This window comes from Prenolepis imparis, unplaced genomic scaffold (genome assembly GCF_030444845.1).
Source record: "Prenolepis imparis isolate NDT839.2.m4 unplaced genomic scaffold, iyPreImpa1.0 SCAF_5, whole genome shotgun sequence".
In the NCBI taxonomy this organism is placed as follows: domain Eukaryota; kingdom Metazoa; phylum Arthropoda; class Insecta; order Hymenoptera; family Formicidae; genus Prenolepis; species Prenolepis imparis.
This window is the reverse complement of record NW_028141163.1, coordinates 13,204,542-13,224,343: the sequence shown is the minus strand read 5'-3', so window position 1 is coordinate 13,224,343 and position 19,802 is coordinate 13,204,542. Positions and strand designations below refer to the sequence as shown.

Sequence of the window (19,802 nt, the reverse complement as noted above, 5' to 3'; positions counted from 1 at the left end):
TCGGTATGAGATTGTGTTATTATCTGCAATGATAAAATGTACTTCTGATAACTATACTTATTGTTCAACGCAACTTGAAGACGCAGAGATATGAGAGATATAAAACATGATCATCAACGATCAATAATCAATAATTATGATACTTACATTCAATAATATTGAAAGAATACATTATAAATGAACGAGAGGAATCTGAATATATCCTTATATCGCTTTCTACATGGATGAAAAATCTATCACATATTATTCGCAAATATGCGTCATTTATTTAGGAAGAATGTTTCTGTTTAATTTATCTTCACAATCAATGTGATTTCCGATTTAATTTGATTTAATTTTGCTGTAATAAAGTTGTGTGTTCGAGTTTCGTTCAGCTTATAACGGATTTCGAAATACATCGCAGAAAACATTTATTATTACACTCTATGTATTACATATTTTAACCGAGTATTAAATTTTCGAAGAAAATCCGAATAATATTAAATAAAAAAACAACTTTTATTCATTCGATCTATTCGTGTTACAAAAGTAATGCGGATCACGTCATAAATGAATATAAATGCATTTACATTACAGACATAATAAGAATGCTATCAGGTGGCATTATTATACAAATTGCCTCACCATTTTCATTGTATATTATCTATAGACTGATTATGGAAAAATCATACTCAAGAAAGACGTCATCTGCAAATATTATTAACCATTATCAAGTAAACTTGTTCTTTATAAAAAAGAGATTTATGTAAAAAAAGAGATAAAAAAAGTGGTTTCGATAACCTCTGATCCCATCATTGGAAGAATTTCAGTTTTCATATACATTTGTTATTAATCAACAGCTGCCTTATTTCACCAAGTAATGTTATTCTAATTTTTAAGAATCTTTACGAAATAAAATTTAAAAATCTCTGCAAATAGATGCAAATTAATAACAATAAATAAATGTCCCTCCCCTCTCAGTCTGTGGAAGAAAAGAAAAGGGTCATAAATACTCGAACTTTACGCTTTTTCTATATGTTTCTGCGCGCACATGGAAGAAGAGCCAAGTTATTTATTTATACGCCAAGATTGTACTATCGCAACAACAAGCCTATCGTGCTTTTGACATTTGTCCCTTTCATATGGACAGATATAAAAGTGTCACATTGCCAAGCAATCGTCCTTTAGTCATGCTAGGAAGTTTTTTCGAAGTTCATCGACTACTTTATTGAAGGCATCGCATTAATTTTAATTGATAGCAATAAGCTCCCAGATGTTCCGCGCAAACAGCTTGTACAATTATCAACTTTCTAATAAATTAGTCGGGAGAACAGGGTCGTATCTCGTCGTAAACAATTTCTGAACTGTTATTCATATGAAGTATCACGAGAGAAAGAGAGACGATACATATCGTGCTGCATTTTATGGGAAATTTAATGATTGAATTTTATATTATAATATAATGGCTTTCTCAGTTTGTGTGTGTATTGATGACCTAATGGAAAATGTGACTTTTCTTCTAATTTTTCTAGTTCCAAAAAAATCGATATTGAAATATTTCGAGCTTTAAGAATAATAAAATTAATGTCAAAAGGGCAAAAAAATCATCAACAATCCAAGAAATGACAACAGGTAATTCGAGAAATTGCAAGTTCCATCAACGTAAAAATGTCTCAATTGTATAAAAAGATAAAACTGGTTTTTTTTAATGAGAAAATAATCGATCTGTTTTTGTAATTTGCGATATTGCTTATTACTACTTAAGTTCTCAACAAGAATATATGAACAAATAAATTGTGCGTCCTTATTTTACATTCAAATTCACATTAATGTCAATTAAGATGTTTCGTGATTAATACTCATCTGTGATTGTTGTCAAGCGATGTAACGACAACAACATTGAAACGGCGTGATGGCCACGTGTTTGAAAATCCGAGAAATGTTTCTAATTGATCTTCGCGAGATCAATAAACAAATTTTTTTTATATTTTTATTCTTTACTCTTCTTAAAGATAATAATAAGGAAAACAATTTCATAAAGAAGATATTGTACATGATGCATCACAAAAGGCAGACTTTTCCATATGCTTATACAAAAAAATTACAAGAGATTATCTTTAATTCTTCTTTTACAGATTTTTTTTTTAAACGAGTCAGATATCAAAATAAAATGTAGAAAAGCATTCCTGTGATAGTTTAATGATGATGGAAAGCTCATTAATATTATTATATTAACTGTTTTAGTTAATTGTGATTAAATTGGTGACTGCGAAAGACATAAGTCAACATCTTAAAAATAATAATCTTTCCTGTGAAAATAATAATATATCACAAATTCGACAATATGCTGCGGTTATAAGAACTAAGAACATCCAGCTGTATTACATGTTTCTAGTTTATTGTGAAATATATAAAAATCTAATGAAAAGCAATTGCAATGATTTTCGTTTACATCTAAAATGTTTTATTTTTTTGTGATACTCTCTTTTTTTCTAATGTGCAACGTAATTGTATTTCATTGTGATTTCGAATTTACTTGCTAACAGAATGCGAAGAATAGAATTTAATTAAATTTACAGACTTGTGAGAATGATTGTACGTTTACAGCGATCGCGTTTAGCTCGAAGGAAATATCCAAACGCGTAGAAATCTCTTTTTTAAAGAAGGCCACACGATATAAATCTGCTTCGATAGCATTTGTACACCAGTTGATTTGATCGAAATCGAATAACAGAGCATCGTCTCTTCCTCTCTCTCTCTCTTTTTCTAATCGTGAAATTAATCACATTAATTATTTGGCAAGTTAATCTACATGATGATAACAACAAAATTATGATAACATCAATTATTTTTATTTCAGCACTCATTTTGTTGTAATCAAAAGTATATAGTAATTTATGTTATCATTATTATGATCGTGAAAATAATCATGAGATCTTTCGATAAATATCGATACGTTAGATTTTACATTTCTGGATTATAAATTCCAAGTAATCGAAATTTAAAAATATCACATATACGTCATATTGCTTTATTATTTAACATGTTTCATCAATACTATGTTTCAATATTGTAAAACGAGAAAAAGAGAGAATATTAATTTCTTTACCTACACATATTTATAATACACAAATACTTTTATTATAAAATTGTAAGTAAAAAATGAATTACAATATTTATTAAATTACAATAATTATTAAAAATTAGATGCTCACCGTAAGCATTCTTGACGAATGCTGAAAAACGTAATTCAGAATAGGGCATGGATCCACGGTCATGATCAATATAATAAAGTCTAGATATGTGTTATCACACTAAATAGTTTATCACTAAGCCCTGAACTCTTAGATATCGTCGATAAAATATACTCAATGTTTACTAATAATTTGAAACCAGTCTAACGTTACAAAATACGCTCTTGTTTTCGGTTTTAAGTGCGTTGAAAATAAAAACTTTCACGTAAACTTTTCTTTTTAATTAAGAAATACTGTCGGAAAAGAGGAAATTCACGTAGATCTACTTTTTTGCTTTCAAATAAAACTTTAGGTATATACACGATTCTATTTCTCTACTATTTCTGTTGTTATTTTCGTTGTGCGTGCAGAAAATCACACACGCGACAATCTCGTGAGGCTTGTGCGATCAGCAGGACGAATCGATTGAAACTAAATAATATCGGATTCAATTTCTTCCATCGCGCGAGAAACTTTGCAAAAAACCTTTCATTTGGGCCCGTTCCCCTCTTCTTTCTACTTAATGCCAAGTACACATAAATTCCCATCGAATGTCCGAGTCGGCCTCGAGTGCATTATTCTCGCGCGCGATCGTCCTTCGATCAACCGTCCTGATGCGACTTTGATAATAACGGGTCGACTGTTAACAAACCAAAGGTAGAAAAAGAGAGACGCCGACGATGCCATTCGATTTGCCAAAAACGCTTTTAATGACGTCGATATTTTAACAACACTCGTAACAATCAACTTCCGTATGCCGTTATGAGATTTTATATGAATTTCCGTATACTTATCTCGCGAGCTTCAGATAATTTTTTTCCTTTTTTATGCAAGGACGCAGAATAACTTATTTTTCGAGATTGTTTTCTTAAAAATATACGATATTCTTATTATCAATATATTATCATAATCTACAATTGTAAGTATATGGCGGGGTTGCAGTTAATTTAATGATAAATATATTTTTAAATATATTTTTAAAATAAATATATTTTTAATAATATAACTTTTATAATATCATTTTAAGAAATATATAACCGAGAAATATTTTTATAAAAACAAAAAATTAATAGATATAAATTATAAAATAAAATATAATACGATAAAATAATAGTGCATATATAATTATTTTATTATTATTAATCGATGTCATCATTTATGTAATAAATCTGATTGTGAAGAAAATTTTGTCAAAATAAAAAGTAGCAAATAAAGCACTGCTTCCTTCTAATAATTTAAACAAAACGGACAAAAATAAGTTTAAACACAAATTTAATATTGTATTATCAATGTCTATATAATACGGTCTAGATTAGCGAAAGCTATTATAAGGTCAGAAAAGAAAAATATGTCACACTAATAAAAAATTATATATGTATATACATTCCAGCATTAAATACGATCGCTTCTCTCGTATGTTGCTTTTATCTCTGGATAAAGATTTTTCCGCGATTAAAAAAAAATGAAAACTTAAGATGGATTAAAATAATCGTCTAACGAGTATAATACCGTAATATCTATATGTTCACTCGAGTATATCTTTTACTTGTATATTTATTCCGATTATTGTGATATAAGCATGATTGTGTTCGATCACGTTTACATATGCTAATCTTATACGTAATTCGCCTTGTACCAGGCGAGACAAGCCGCCATCAATCAGAGATAGAGAAAAAAAAATTAAGTGGCACTAATTTTCGTCCCTGTTGATGAAGATTTCTCAGTCTCATACATTATGTATTTTTCGTTATTACAGGCTAAGAGATCTGACTAATTCATGTGTATCTAATAGTTTTTTAATTATGTTTTAATTAAGATAAAAGCAAAACGGAAAAGGAATTCAGTGAGTAAGCAACAATTGTGAAATGTAGATCATTTCTTACGAAGCGAGTCTATAAATTTATTTCAATTGCGAACTGGCTACCAACGATTCGCTAATCGAAATTTCCTGGCAATTTGCTAAGCGAGGAATGTCATCGTAGAATATATAATGTGTGGGTACAGCGGAAGTTTATGACATAAGTATAGTTCAACAAAATTATATAATTTCGCACAATATTACTTAATATTTTTTGATCGCGAGATATTACATAAGTTTAATATTATCATTTCAGTCTCTCTCTCTCTTTCTTTCTATAGATATATATATGTGTGTATCTGTAGATATATACAATGTGTATATACATATATGTTCAAATATTTAGATACATTATAATGCATATACAATATCATTTTACTATTATTTTTATTTATCTGGCTAATTTATAATTTTGCAAAATGTGATATTTTATTCAAACTTATACATATATGTATATATAGAAACTGTTTGTCATATATATCATCTTATATATATTAAAATATTTTATTTTCACAAGATTATTTTTTTAAAGTTATGCGAAATAATTGATACATACAAATATTCGTTTCTTTTATGCATTTATCAGGGCAATTATCAATATTAAAATACATGATGTATTTTACGAATAAATTATGCTATTTGACAATCTGAAATAATTCTTTATAGAAAATTGATCATATCGCACGTGGAAAGTTCGTAAAAGGCAATAAAAGCGAATCGCGAATGTTAGTTTTATTCAAGGCGATCGGGAAATGGCTATCGAAAGATTGCGAAGGGTGACTACGATCGTTATTGACAATCGTGCGGCGCGAAAACGTCCGCCGATTTCCTTTACAATGCCGAGATAACGGACGGGAAATAAATATGAAAGTTAATAAGTCTGCGATTCGAATGCAAGCGCCCGAATGTCGCTTCATGCTGAACGTATACTGTTTTTATTACGTCGCAGCATTCCTAAACAGAACATAGCTATTATAAGATTTAATTATATGCAGCTTACATCATTTTATTTTCCTAAATCAAACACAGAATTACATCAGAATCATATAATCTTTCTATAGCTTTGTATATTAAGATAAGTAGTTAGGTTTTATTTTTCTGCTTTATATTCATAAATAAAAATATATAAATTCTTTTACGAGGAGAAATAAAATTTATGTTTCTTAAACGTTTGTTCAGCCACAGATACCTATTGAATATTTAAATCACAACATGTCTACATGACTATCTTTGATGAAAAACAATAGTGATCGCGTTTTCTTATTACGCGTGTTGAAAAACACAAGTGATGATTCATAGAGAATCGTAAAAAAAATAACTAAATATTATCTAGAATATTAAATAAAATCAGCATTTTAATTAAATTTTCCGATATTTCTTCCTCCCGATATTCTAAGAAAAAAATATATAATAGATTTTATATATAAAATATATATAATAATTTTGTAAAAAAAAGATGTATCAAAAAAACTCTCGTAAAGATTCATAAACAAAAATAATTCCCAGAGGAGATTTTAAACAAAATGATATGATCTGTCATAATACATATATATTTAAATGTGAAAAGAGAAGAGTGTTGTAGTACAATCGTCTATTTACATGTAGCTAACACATGTCACGAATCGTCAAGATTTTAAAAGGATAAGTTAAATAAATATAAAATAAAATAAAAATTGTGTGTTGACCTAGCGGTGATTAATGTGAATATGATGGGTAATTGTCATACTTGCATCAAATGAAAGCCCAGTTTACGAGCTGTTGATTAAACCAATGTAGAATAGAATACATGGTATACGAATCGAAGAATATGCACTCGTTCTTTGAAACTTTGAACCCAATATTTTGATGCGACATAAAAAGCCAATAGAATTTGTGATTAACTTTTTTTCGTAATATAGATAAAACTACATATTAGAAAGAGATTTATTAATCCATTTAGTTAATTAGAATCAACAGTTTCAATGAATTGTTTCGATAACTCGATTAAATTGATCTTTTTTCGCAGTTATTGATTCTTAAATTCGCGTCGTTCTAATAATAATAATAATAGTAGGATATATGATTTTACTTTTAAAAATGTTATGTATAAATATGCACATGAATAATATATGTATATGAATAAATTCATATATTCTCTGACGCATTTGTTAAGAGAGCAAGAAAAGTCGAGTCTTATTGTTGAGATAAAATATATATATAAGTCGATTACTATTACAAAATTTATTATTTACTTCCGCATTATTCTGTCATTCGTATGCAAGAGAAAGATGTTAATGTTTTGGGATAAATTTTTTTCCGAAAGACTATCCATCTTTTATGATATAAGCAGTTGTCATTTATGATGATACGCATATAACCTTCGTCCGGAAAGTTTTGAGATTAAATTTATCGCAAAAAAACCAGAAATATATTTAGTTTTGTTTTTGTGGTAATAATGTAAGTTCATTTCTTTAATGCTGTGCAAATTTCTTAATTGTTCTTATTGCGATGACTGTTTATACTATATATGTCAGATATTTTTCAGATTAACAATTTAACTACATCAATAAAGTAGCAAAGAATAAATTTTAAATTTTGTATGAAGCTTAATAATCAAGAATAACAATGATTATAAGCTTCACACAAATACACTGTTATGATTCAATTCGAAAAATTTCGCTAAGAAAAAGTAAAAAATAAAGAGTTTTTGTTTTCTTATTTAATAGAATGTGGCACTAACTTTTTTACTACAAGGAAACAATCTCAAAATCTTAGCGTACATTCAATGTATAATATAACTTTCAAGTATTAGCTTTCTCTTTTGTGAATTATTCAATGTTTTAAAATGAATGCTCCATTATTTACTTGCACTGAGAAAGAAATATATAGTTACTTTTGCTTTCTGAACTGCAGAGAATGAAATTTGATTGTTTGCTAAATGTGCAGCAACAAGTAGTAACAATTGTTCGAGTCTCACTTATATTTTTAAGTAAATCAAAAGTTTTAAAAACGAACGGTATGCAATGATATGAGAAAGATCTTCAATTTCAAAAGTGTTAACATTTAGGCAGCTCGAAATTTGATTCGAAAGAATCATATTACAATTGATGAAATGGAAAGTTTATTCGATTGAGGAGAGTGACATCGCATCGATAATTAGATTTTTTTCTACATTATTTAACATTAATTATAATAAATTTATCGTATGTCTTTCTCTCTTTCACATTTTAAATCTATTTACTGCACTTAAATCTTTTTCTACCCACAAATATTTTCCCAATTCGAATTTTTTAAGTCTGAATAACCTATTGTGAACAAAAGAACACTTTTACAAAAAACAAGCAAAGAATTTAAAAAAAATTTTTTAATCTTTCGCTTTTATACATTTTTCCTTTTTCTTTCAAACAACCGATTTCACGAAAGAACAAATAAAAATTTTTGAAAACTTTAATTCTTTCGTTTTTAATTTATACATTTTTATTTCGAAAAATTTTCTGAGTAAATTTTGTCCATCTATTTAAAATATAAGCCATTATATTGATAGTCGGTAATAAACATTACCGATTTGTCACAATTCGAAGCTTAAATAGAAGCTAGTTTTGATCAAACACAATTTGCGGTGACAGTCTTATTGATTCGGTGAAAGGTGAGCTTACATAGACTCAACTAAAAACCGGTTGTAAATACATAACTTGCACAAATAGCCCCTCTTTTCAAACTATTAGCGTATAAATTATATGAAATAAATCGTAAATAAATGCACGCAATTATGTGTTCGCGAATTGTTGAAATCGTTTCTGATGTAAATATTACGGACAAAAAAAAATATCAAACAAATAATTGTTTACCTTGGCAAATTTTATTTTAAATGGAATATTCGAAGATAAATTAATATAAAGTATATTAATTTAAAAATGAAGAACAGCCATATATGTATACATAACAGTAATAATTATTACTAAATTAATTTTTCATATAAATAAAATTTTAATTAATTTTAATTATATAATAAATTAATTTTTTATTCGGATAAACGTGCTACAAAATCACGATTTGAGAATCTTTTGCACCAACATTTATAGATCTCAAGTTGTAGGATTTTATGGCGCCTGGGTATGGGTCAATGTAAATCAGATATTCCGATATGGCCGGGCTTTCAGAGAAAAACATGTTTACATATTACGTAATTCTAAACTGCATTCCTGACAATTCCATAATCGGACACATTCGCTCCATGTAAAAAAATAAACGTGATTAAAAAGCGCGAATATGTTCGTCTCAACTTTGACCTTTACCTTCGTTTTCTTTTTCAAGAATCTCTTGATGATCTTGGAGATGGGATTCGGCATTTTTGACCTCGGCATCTCCGTTATCCTTCAATGAACACTAAAAATCGCGGGTCGATGTACCCTTTTTTCGCGGTCTTTTCTTTTTTTCGTACACAAATGGGAAACCATGAAATTTACATTATGTTTCACCACCTCAACTGTACCTTCCTCAAACTATGCGAAATTCTTTCTCCGAAGCGAAAAATGTGGCACAAGCGAGTTATAAAAAGAAATAATTTATTTCCACCCTCGTATATGTATCACAATGTTCTTTAAAAAATTATCACTATATTCGTTTTAATTGGCTCTTTAACTCTTTAATAATTTTTTATTAATCGATAAATTATAACAGCATTAAATCAACGTAGTTACCACGCACTGTAATGTCAATTGATATTATTTATGTATTTTTTTTATATGACTCGTTCGATAATACGAGCTTTACTTTGCGAGAACTAGAGTCAGACTGGAGCTTTCGAAGTAAATCTAATACATTCATATAAGCAACGAAGAGGAGGGGGAAGAAGAAAAAGAGCGACGTATATGCTTTTCTGACGACTGCGCATCCTCGATTGCGCAGCACGTGCTACCGGCCGTTCTAAATTTCTCGTGTTCATAAATCTTTTGAACAAAGAGGAGATAAAATGTCATTTTAAAAAGTATCTTCTGTGTTATACAATTTTTTCTTAAAAGCTTTAACTATCTAAAAAAAAAAAAAAAGAATATTCAATATTGAATAGAATTTCTTACACAAAAAAATTAAGATCGCTATCTATTATTATTTAAAATATCATTGTACTTATTTTGTTAAACCCTACATAAATTACTCATCTTTCTTTTATTTATTTTTAATCAGTTGTAAAATTTCTTCCACTCTATTCTTGTAGTTTTGAAAGTAACTTGTTAGCGTATAATGGCTTTCCATTTTGAATTATTTGATGTATACAAAATTGATATGACTTTATAGAGCACGTATTTCTGCATATGTGGGAAGTTTTGTATACTGTATCTTGTGTATTGTAATAATAGTTAAACAACACAAGCTGAGCTGAATTTTTAAGTGGTGAATTATGTCGTGCTTTAAAAACGATGAACACTACGAGCATCTAAAAATAAACGAGAGCTTGATATCTAGGATTTTATTTTTAAATGATTAGTCGCTAAGTATTTGAAAGTAAAAAATTTTTCTAATTATGAATACATATGAATTATTCGTTTTGTTATATCAGCAATAATGATAAAGTGATTCTTCATTTTTTTTAAATATTAAACGATTTCGAAGATATTTATAACCTTTTTTGCATTAATTTTTAATATTTGTATCGACTCTGAATTATTTCTGATATATTTGTATTTTTTCAAAATTATTTTTACGGTAATAGTGCATGGTTCTGATGCGCAATTCTGACGCAATTTCTATTATTTACTTTTACGACTTTATACTCTTATAATAAATATTGTGAAATCAACTTCTATTATCTGAAATCAATATATGATTATGATCAGTATACGTTATATCTTCTTTCGGCTGCCAAATTGCTTTTGTCCTGAGATATTTATGAACATAGGGGAACGTAATTATTTTTGCTTTATTTTATATCGAAATTCAAGCGCTTATTAACTTCTTATCTTTTTCGCGAAATATGATATGCAAAAAAATAAAACAAATACAGCATTTTTTTCCGGTTTATACTCATCCGTAATATGTCCCGATGCGATTAAATTTGCCATCTTCTCTTAAAACTGAGAAGAAAAGCGTACGTTCTGTATGTCATAAACGAGTGCGTGGAAATTCTCTCCTAAGAAATGTTATCTGCTACATCTGTGTCAATTTACACCGACTGTGTCAATTCTCATCAATAATGCATCGCTATTATGCAAGCGCCGGAGCAGTTCATAGAGTATGATTCCTGCGACACAAATTGATCTATATTGTAATATTTCGCAAGGCATACGCGACACTCGTTACGCACAAGTGCGTATCCAAACTTCATTCTTTCACGTACGCGAGTTCGCAATAGACCGTCCATATAAACTGTTCCGTAAGGAAACATAAAATATTAATGCTCTTTTAATGATATACTCAAGTCCTTATCCGGATATATCTTCTTTAAGAGAATATAAACGCGCTTTCCTCTTCTACATTTATGCTAACAAAGTTTTCCGCTTCGAGTCCAGACGCATACATCAACAATGTGCTTGCTGATGTCTATCACAATTACCATCTCGCCTTGAAATCGATAATTCTCATTGTCTTCGACGCGACATCGATTTGCATGAAACCGTGCGAATCGTGAGAATCGACTGAATATGGAAAGTGCGTTCTGGCAAATATTTAATCAAGTCGTGATAAAAGTCTACGAGAAGTCGTAAAAGGAAACACTGGAACATATAACGAGAGAAACAGAGAGAGTGAGAGAGAGAAGGAAAGAGAAACGGTAATAACAATGCGACACGATAAAAATATTATGTGCATGCGCGAGTTAGAAGAATATCGAATGAGTGCATGCTGCACATTCATCTAGATTCTAGTCGAGTATATTCTACGTCGAGAAGGGACAGATGCATGCAATCTATTTTCGACAGCGATGTGCAATTTGTCAGGAAACGAAAGAGATGAATCTATCTCAAAAGAGGTCCAACTGCTAAGAATTGATCGTAGAGGAGAAAGTTTCTCTCATATTATTCGTTTATGTCAATGTCCGTTAATTTTACATCATTGCAAGAATAAAGGGATCTTAAGGGATTCTCTATAAAATTATTTTCTCGCGAGAACTAATGTGTACGTAATATAAGTCGTGGTCGAATGCACTGATGTACCGAATCGGGCACATCAAAGCGGGTAAAGCGGCTAAAAAAGAAAAAAAAAGAAAGAGAAAAACACAAAACAGGATAGGCACGGCCGTAACATCGCGTGACAACACGTCAGGTGCACCTGAGAGTTCTAACAAGGTCTAGGGTGCGGCAATGTTATCTAAAAGGTGCATTGTTCAACATCGAGCAATTAGGGTGCCTATGATAGATATCGATCACCGGGCGGGAGGTAGGGATTAATCGATACCTCCGAATCCTGGATCTGCTCGGAATCGGCCGACGTGCTCGAAGTCTTCAGGATGCTGTACAGCTTTACGTAGGGGGCCTTGATCAACTGTCGGCCAATCAACAATCGGCCGTCTTTAGCAGATGTTCTCGATCGCGACATCGTCGCGAGATTTAAAGGGCCTCGCGCGATCCTCGCGTCGAATATCGAGCCGCGCATTTCAACCCATCGACGACAATCGCGATCAGCATCGAGAGCCAGAGCGGACTTTGACGTTATCGTCATTAACGGTGAATCGTAATTTTTCGTACGAATCGAATTTAGCGTACCTCGGCACGATATTCGATAGCCGGTCGACACGAGAATCGGATTATCAAAGAAATAAATACGAATGGTATTGCAAAAATTGCAGATCATTGCAATTTAAAGACAGTATCGGAAATAATTTCTCTTTCTTCGATCAAAATTATATAAATGTATATTGCAAAAATTAAATTCATATCAGTGATATGTATTATATATTTTATATTAAGCTCGAAATTAATTTTGTTCTATAAAGAATTTTAGATAGCCAGCAAAATCTTTGTGATGACTAACTCTAAAACTTTTCACATTACATATCTGCGTTAACGTGAACGGCGCAAATTGAATTGCTAATTAAAATAGAAACTCTTTATATATATGCAGTCATATAATATAATAGACTTATAAACTATCAAAGTTCAAAAAGATAATCAAAAATCTATTATATATTCATTATATATTCCTTATTTTTATTATATATTTATTAGAATTTTCAATTTTCAATTAAATAACTTCGCAAAAAAATCTACCTAAACATTATCTAAAAGAGTCATGAAAAAATATCTTTCTATTAAAATAAGCTTCGTCGCTCTATCCCGTACAATTCGCGTATTGACAGTCAAGATATATACAGAGTACAAGGTACTCACCTCCCAGGATTCCCTTGTCAACTCGGTGATGTCATCGCTTTGTCCATCGCGAGCTTTACTCTCTTCCGTGGAATCCGCGCCCTCGCCGCTCTCTTGGGGCGACAATTCCGGTGAAAGATCCGTATCGGTGTCTGACAGAATGTAGCCGCGTTCGCGCCAGTAATTCTCATCCAGTTCGCCGTAGAGATTCGGCACCCACGCAAGAATAAACCTATACAGATCGTCCACTCTGGAAAAAAAAAAAATAAAGAGAATATTATCAATCTCGCGTTGTATCAAGAAAGGAAATTGTTGTTTATCGCTGCGCAAATTACGGTGTCCTTCGACATATCGAGGGCAAAAGCTCGCGCAGCTTTCTTTACCTGCGATGCAGGAAGGGCATCATGTTCCTCACCGCTCTTCTCACGTGTCGATCGTAAATAAAATCCACAACACCGCTGAACGCGTTCATAACGGCCACGTTCATCCAATTCATAGCCACGTAACTACGGTACACTACGATTAAAAGGCGAGAGGAACGATAACGCCCGACACCAGAGAGAGAGATATATTTTCTCGAGGACGCGACAGACGAACGAGTCAGCTGATCGCACCAGGAGCGCGAGAATTATACGCGATTCGAGGCGATATGTCGGAGCAGCGGCTGTGTTATCAGCTATCAGAGACCGATTCTAACCTCCTGACAATTTTTTTAAAGATTTTTGTTGTTTAATTTTTTTGTTTAATTTCGCGCACGAGACTGTGCGTCAGAAATTTCCAAAGGAAGCTCTTCCTCTCGTTTTCACAGGATGCACGCGACACACTTGTGATGCGCGCGAATATGTAGGAATAATTCGCGAAAAACGCGGAACAAAGCTACCAGATACGTCGCAAATGTCGAGACTCGTTATACATGTCACGTGCTGATTCACTTGGTTTGGTACACCTGCACTCTTGTTTCGCATATACGCGCGTCGCGGAACATACTGGTATATCCACCGTATCGCGCTGACAGAGCATGTTTGTTTCTAGTCCTTTACTGCTCGAAAGCTCTCTTTTTGTGGCTTTTTCTTTTCCTTCTAAAAAAATTTAAAATAAATATACGATAAAAGCAAACTCTATTTACTCGCTACCCGTCATAACAAACAATACAAAAAAGTTATCTCTCTTTAATCTGTTTTTCAACCGATACGAAGAGTTATTCTCTAATTACTACGTCAATCACTAAAATAGTACGATAGAAAAATAAATTTTTATATTCCGTTAAAATTTAGCATTAAATGTCATTATTATAAAGGATCTATTACGCGAATCAAAATGTCACACGTATATGACGTGATTTATGTCGTAGTAAATATAGCATATTCAGCATATTTCAAGCTTTAATCTCGACGATATTTTTCTATTCGATATTTTTTATTTGATATTTCTATCACATATTCTTTGAATTTTATTTATAAATTATTTTAATTTTATATTAAAATATCCTCGCACTCTATGTACACAAAAGAGATATGAAAGGATAAAATATTTTAATTAGTAAAGATGGCATAATAATATTGTAAATTTAAGATAATTTTAATTTATAATAAGAAATTAGTAGAATATATTTATAAGAATATATTTATATATTAATAGAGAGCTATAATATATATATATGTATATTAAAAATACAAAAAATATACTTGTTAAATAAAACTTGTTAATTCTATTTAGAAAGAATTTTATTATCCTCTTGGCAAAAAAGTTTAGAAAATTCCGGAAATCGATAATCTCATACAGTATATGTATGTATTTTATAGTCTCTCTCTCACTAGATGCATTTTTTAGGGATGCATTAAACTTCAACAAAAATGTTCTAAAGAAAAATTTTAACTCGTATAATTAAAACAAATATTTTAAATTAATATTGTAGTTCAATAAATAAGTTAATAAAAAAATTAAAAATTATATTTTTTAAGAACGAGTAATATGACACATGCATATATAGATATATATGCATCGTTTTATATAAAATTAGATATTAAACAAAATGGCTTAATTTATTTTATCATATTTGCCGATATCAACGCGTCAATTTTATTCTCGTAACTTGTAGATTAATAGAGCATATTAATGAGAATATTATTTTCGGCAACTTTATAAGAGCATATTAATGAGAATATTATTTTCGGCAACTTTATAATTTATCTGATAATAATAAGAATGTGATTAGATTGATACATAGAAACACTCTCGATAGATCTTAATCCAGATGATTACTCAAACAAGAACGATTTTAATTGTCTGTCACTCGATATAATCGCGATACTGGGAAGCGATTGATATTTGTAAACAAGTGGCATCTCAAAAGAACTGTCAACGAGATTTACGTAATATCATGATATATGTAGATGACTAATTCGGAAATTCTGAGAATTGGGATTACTATCTTGAACAATAATATTCAGCCTATGTAAGCGAGAGACACGCATTTTTTTCCTTCAAAGTTAAAGCCATAACACATTTGCTAAATTTTTTTTTAATATGAAATTATTATAAAATAAAAAAAATCCAATATATATATAAGTTATATATTTTTTTCTTTACAAATTATAATATTCTTTACTTTATTTAAGTATATATATTTTAGTAATTTTCTATTTCTGTGACACAAGTACTCACATTATTCATTATTCTAATGAATTTTAAATACACGTTTAACAAGTTTGAAGCAAGGAAAATACTGGCTGTCGGCGCTCGCTAAAGCTCGATCAAGCATCGAGTGTATAAATAGAAAATCCGGCGGCGGAGGCGAAAATCTATTTTGCGGTTCTTGCGACGTGAAGCATGCGTCCGGTCGTAACGCATTCTGGATGTTGCTCTTCGCGAATGTAGGTATGCGTAAGTCGACCATACATACAAAAATAATACGTGACGAGATTTTTCACTCGAAGGAAAATTACCAGCGCCAAGAAAAAAAAAACAGCATTCGGCGAATATTTATTCTGGCACGATCAAGTGATCATGACTTATCGCGAACAACGCGTTGTCTGTAACTCGTATTTTTCGGCGACTACTCCTTAATCGTTAAAAAAAGAAACAAAACACTTATCTTGATATAAATACAGATTTCAGGAATGTACAAATACCGAAGAGAACGCTGCTTCTCTTGTTTGCATATAACAGCCTTAGTCATCGCCAGAGTGAGAGGAGCAGCGAAAAATCATAAGAATGTTCATTTTTTAAAAGTTGATTTTTAAAATTAAGACTTTTTCTAAATTTCTAGAGATTTTTAGAATGTATTTTTACATTTAAATATTTTTAAAATAAAATTATGACTATTAAACATAAACATAACAAATCTTATATATATCTCGGAAAAAAATTTCCATAATTAATTTATTCAAATATTATTATAAAATATTGTTTAATTTTCTATATCTCTTAAGATTATAAAATTCATTATATACCGTTTGAAAGAGTCATAAACGCTTTAAGCGATTTAAAATCAGAACTTAAACTCGAATGGCTTCTGAATTCGCATCCCTCCTGTGCTCTGACGCGTATCGAATTGCAATAATTAAGGAGATGTATCGAGGAATTGTAATGTCAGAAATAATTACCTGTTGCGTGGCACGCTGAACCAGTATTCGGGACGTAGTTTCTTTTTGCCATAGCTCATAATTGGCGTCGATCGCGGTATCTTCTTATCCTTCGGTCTTCCTGTTCGTAGTCTCAGGTACAACGGTGGGTCTTCGCAAGAACGTGCGGGCCGTGGAATCAATTCTGCGTAATACGAGAAGCATTTATCAATATAGATCAAGTACTTTTAATTAATAAGAGTTTTATAATTGATGGCTTTATCTTTACATTCGATATAGTCTGTGAATCCAGACAACATATGTGCGATTCACGATTACATCGTAATAAACAAGTTTTGTTGCGATAAGAAGTTGTTCGAATTTCTTCAGAAATTACTGAGATAATTATACACGCAAATACACAAATAGGTAAAAAATACGAATAAGTTTCGGAAAACGAGACAAGCACATTACCACAAATAAAGGTGAGAAGAGAGTGTCAGAGTAAGAATTATTATGTGAAAGGAATGTTAATATGATAGATATAATGCATGAATATAGCGATTATATAGATATATTATAGAAGAAAGTCTGATTATATTTATAAAAAAAAAAATACACGTGCAGCAAAAAATGGTGATGAAATAGAATAATAACCATTACATTAATACAATAACGGTTACCACACAGTGTATCCGCCGTGTGTAAAATTGCGCAAATCATGTTTATAATGCACAGTAAACAAAATCGCGAACAGACAAAAACATATGTTCATTTAACAAAATGAAGAGGCAAATGAAAAAATAGGGATTCGTGACACAAGGAAAAGAGCAAGCTAATACTGTATGAACCTACCCAGGCCTTCGAGTTCGGGAAAATTAGGTGCTTGGACTAGAGGGACAACAGAAACAAATGACATTACTGTATTAGTATGAACCTATTGCTAACTAAATAATGAAACCCGTTGTGCTAATCTGAAATGGATAAAATATTACTGAAGAGAAAGAGATAGAGAGATAATTGAACAACCAATGTAGAGAAATATACAATGGTTACTACTAATGTCTATAATAATCGAGCATAACACATCTTGCAGAGATATAGTTTGATTTAAAATGATTATTCAATTATTGATTATTAAAAGAGATATTAAAATGTGTAAAAATTCAAAATTCTCTACGTTCTAAATATACGCTTTAAGTTGTATAATTAAAGTTATTATTTAAATAGTGCAAACAAGATGCGTTCGCTACATGCAATACGGCACAAAGGGTTTCAAAATTCTAGAAATGTATTCATATGTTCTGTTTGGAAAGAGATATGTTACAAAATTGCGGCTTGTTGAGTTAAATTTAAATTTCATTTAAATCTTTCTATTAAGAATTGTGTTTGTTGAAATACATGTATTAGTGAGTTAAATTGTTGTCTCTATCAAAGAGTAGAGAGTTATTAATTCATATAAAACAAAATTTCGCGCTATTTAATATTTAATATTATTCTTTCCACAAATACTCGTTATTTATTTCGAGTAAAACATTTGTTTTATATATAAGAAAAGTGATACATATATAGTTGAGTTAAAGTTTTAGTGAAATGACATATAGAATTGACAATGATAAACAATGATAATCTAAAACAATGATAAACTACTTTAACGTACACCAAGGAAAGCGCATTTGGTTATCAATTTCAAATCTATCGATATAAGACGGAGCTTAAAATTTAGAAAATATGAAAAATTATTTTACAAATCTGTCATAATTTATAGCCAAAAGCGCTCGAAATTTTGAGACGGGAGCAATAAACTGGCAAAACAATACTATTTAAAAAGCTATCTATGTGTTTTCGAGCGAGTGCAGTGCGTGATACACCTACTAATCCCGTTTATCATCCTTATCATCACTTATTAATTTCTTTGCATCGTATATAACTAATAATCGATATTAATATTAATGATATATGAAACAGTAATGAGTGTATTCTGTGTAAAAGGAAATTCTGTTTAAGTATGCCTTCACGATAATTAGACTATCCATTCCGATAAGAACATGAAATAGATTATGAATGTGTCTCTATATGTGCGATAGCGATACTTACTGTCGAAACTCACAAATAATTCTGGCATATCCTCGACCGAGACCATACTGCGGTAATCCAATCGCGGCGGCATTGTCGAAGTTTTACTACCTCGACTGCTATCGACGCTGCTGCTGCCGGAGGATGTTAAAGGTTGCTGTCTAATAAAGGTACCTACAGAAGAGCGTCTGAAAAAAAATCGTAAAATATAAAATTATAAGAGAGAAAAGAAAATTTCTTCTCACGAAACAACATTATAAAAACTTTTGAACAAGTACACGTTAGTCAGCTATCAAAAATTTATTGAACTATTATATATTTAATTTGCACATTCTTGTAGTTCAGAAGTAATATATATATAATAACATTAATAACAATGGGAATTAACAATCAGAGAGTGTATCAGAGAGAGTGTATACATAAATAATAAATTATGTAGCTGCTTGAGGGTACTAAACACTGTGTTAAATTGGTCATGTGTTGGCTGTAAGCGATCTGAAGAATTGCAACAGTAGTGTCTATCGCTGAGTCTTTTGGCAAACAGTATAATTTACCTGAAAGCAGGAGCCCTCAATCCTGGAGTATCTTGAAACTTATAAGAAACAATGGAAAAAAAAAATAGTGTGTGAAGGAAAAAGCATTTTAACTGTAGAATCCTCGGAATATTGTAAAATTTTGATAATAAATAATAACTCCTATGATATCTATAATATTAACAGCTTTGATCGATGCAGAGTGTGTTCATTTAACAAATACAACATTGAGAGAGAATTCTACAGAAGTAAAACATTCACGAATCAGTGAGTACGTCAAG

At 30.6% G+C, this 19,802-nt stretch overlaps 1 protein-coding gene across 13 annotated transcripts in view; it reads right to left on the bottom strand.

Moving 5' to 3' along the window:
- The window catches only part of Mtd (TLD domain-containing protein mustard), a 126,466-nt gene that overhangs the window by 10,570 nt on the left and 96,094 nt on the right, over positions 1-19,802 (bottom strand). For 9 of the 13 annotated variants that reach the window (XM_083038506.1, XM_083038509.1, XM_083038505.1 and 6 more), the window contains 4 exons: positions 19,010-19,176; positions 16,955-17,117; positions 13,371-13,599; positions 12,439-12,525 (listed from right to left, as the gene is read on the bottom strand). In XM_083038506.1, coding sequence (XP_082894632.1) covers positions 12,439-12,525; positions 13,371-13,599; positions 16,955-17,117; positions 19,010-19,176 — 646 coding nt within the window. Of the gene's footprint in view, positions 1-9,344; positions 9,862-12,438; positions 12,526-13,370; positions 13,600-13,732; positions 14,393-16,954; positions 17,118-19,009; positions 19,177-19,802 lie in introns of those variants that run through there. The other 4 variants (XM_083038500.1, XM_083038502.1, XM_083038510.1 and 1 more) reach the window with 3 other exon arrangements.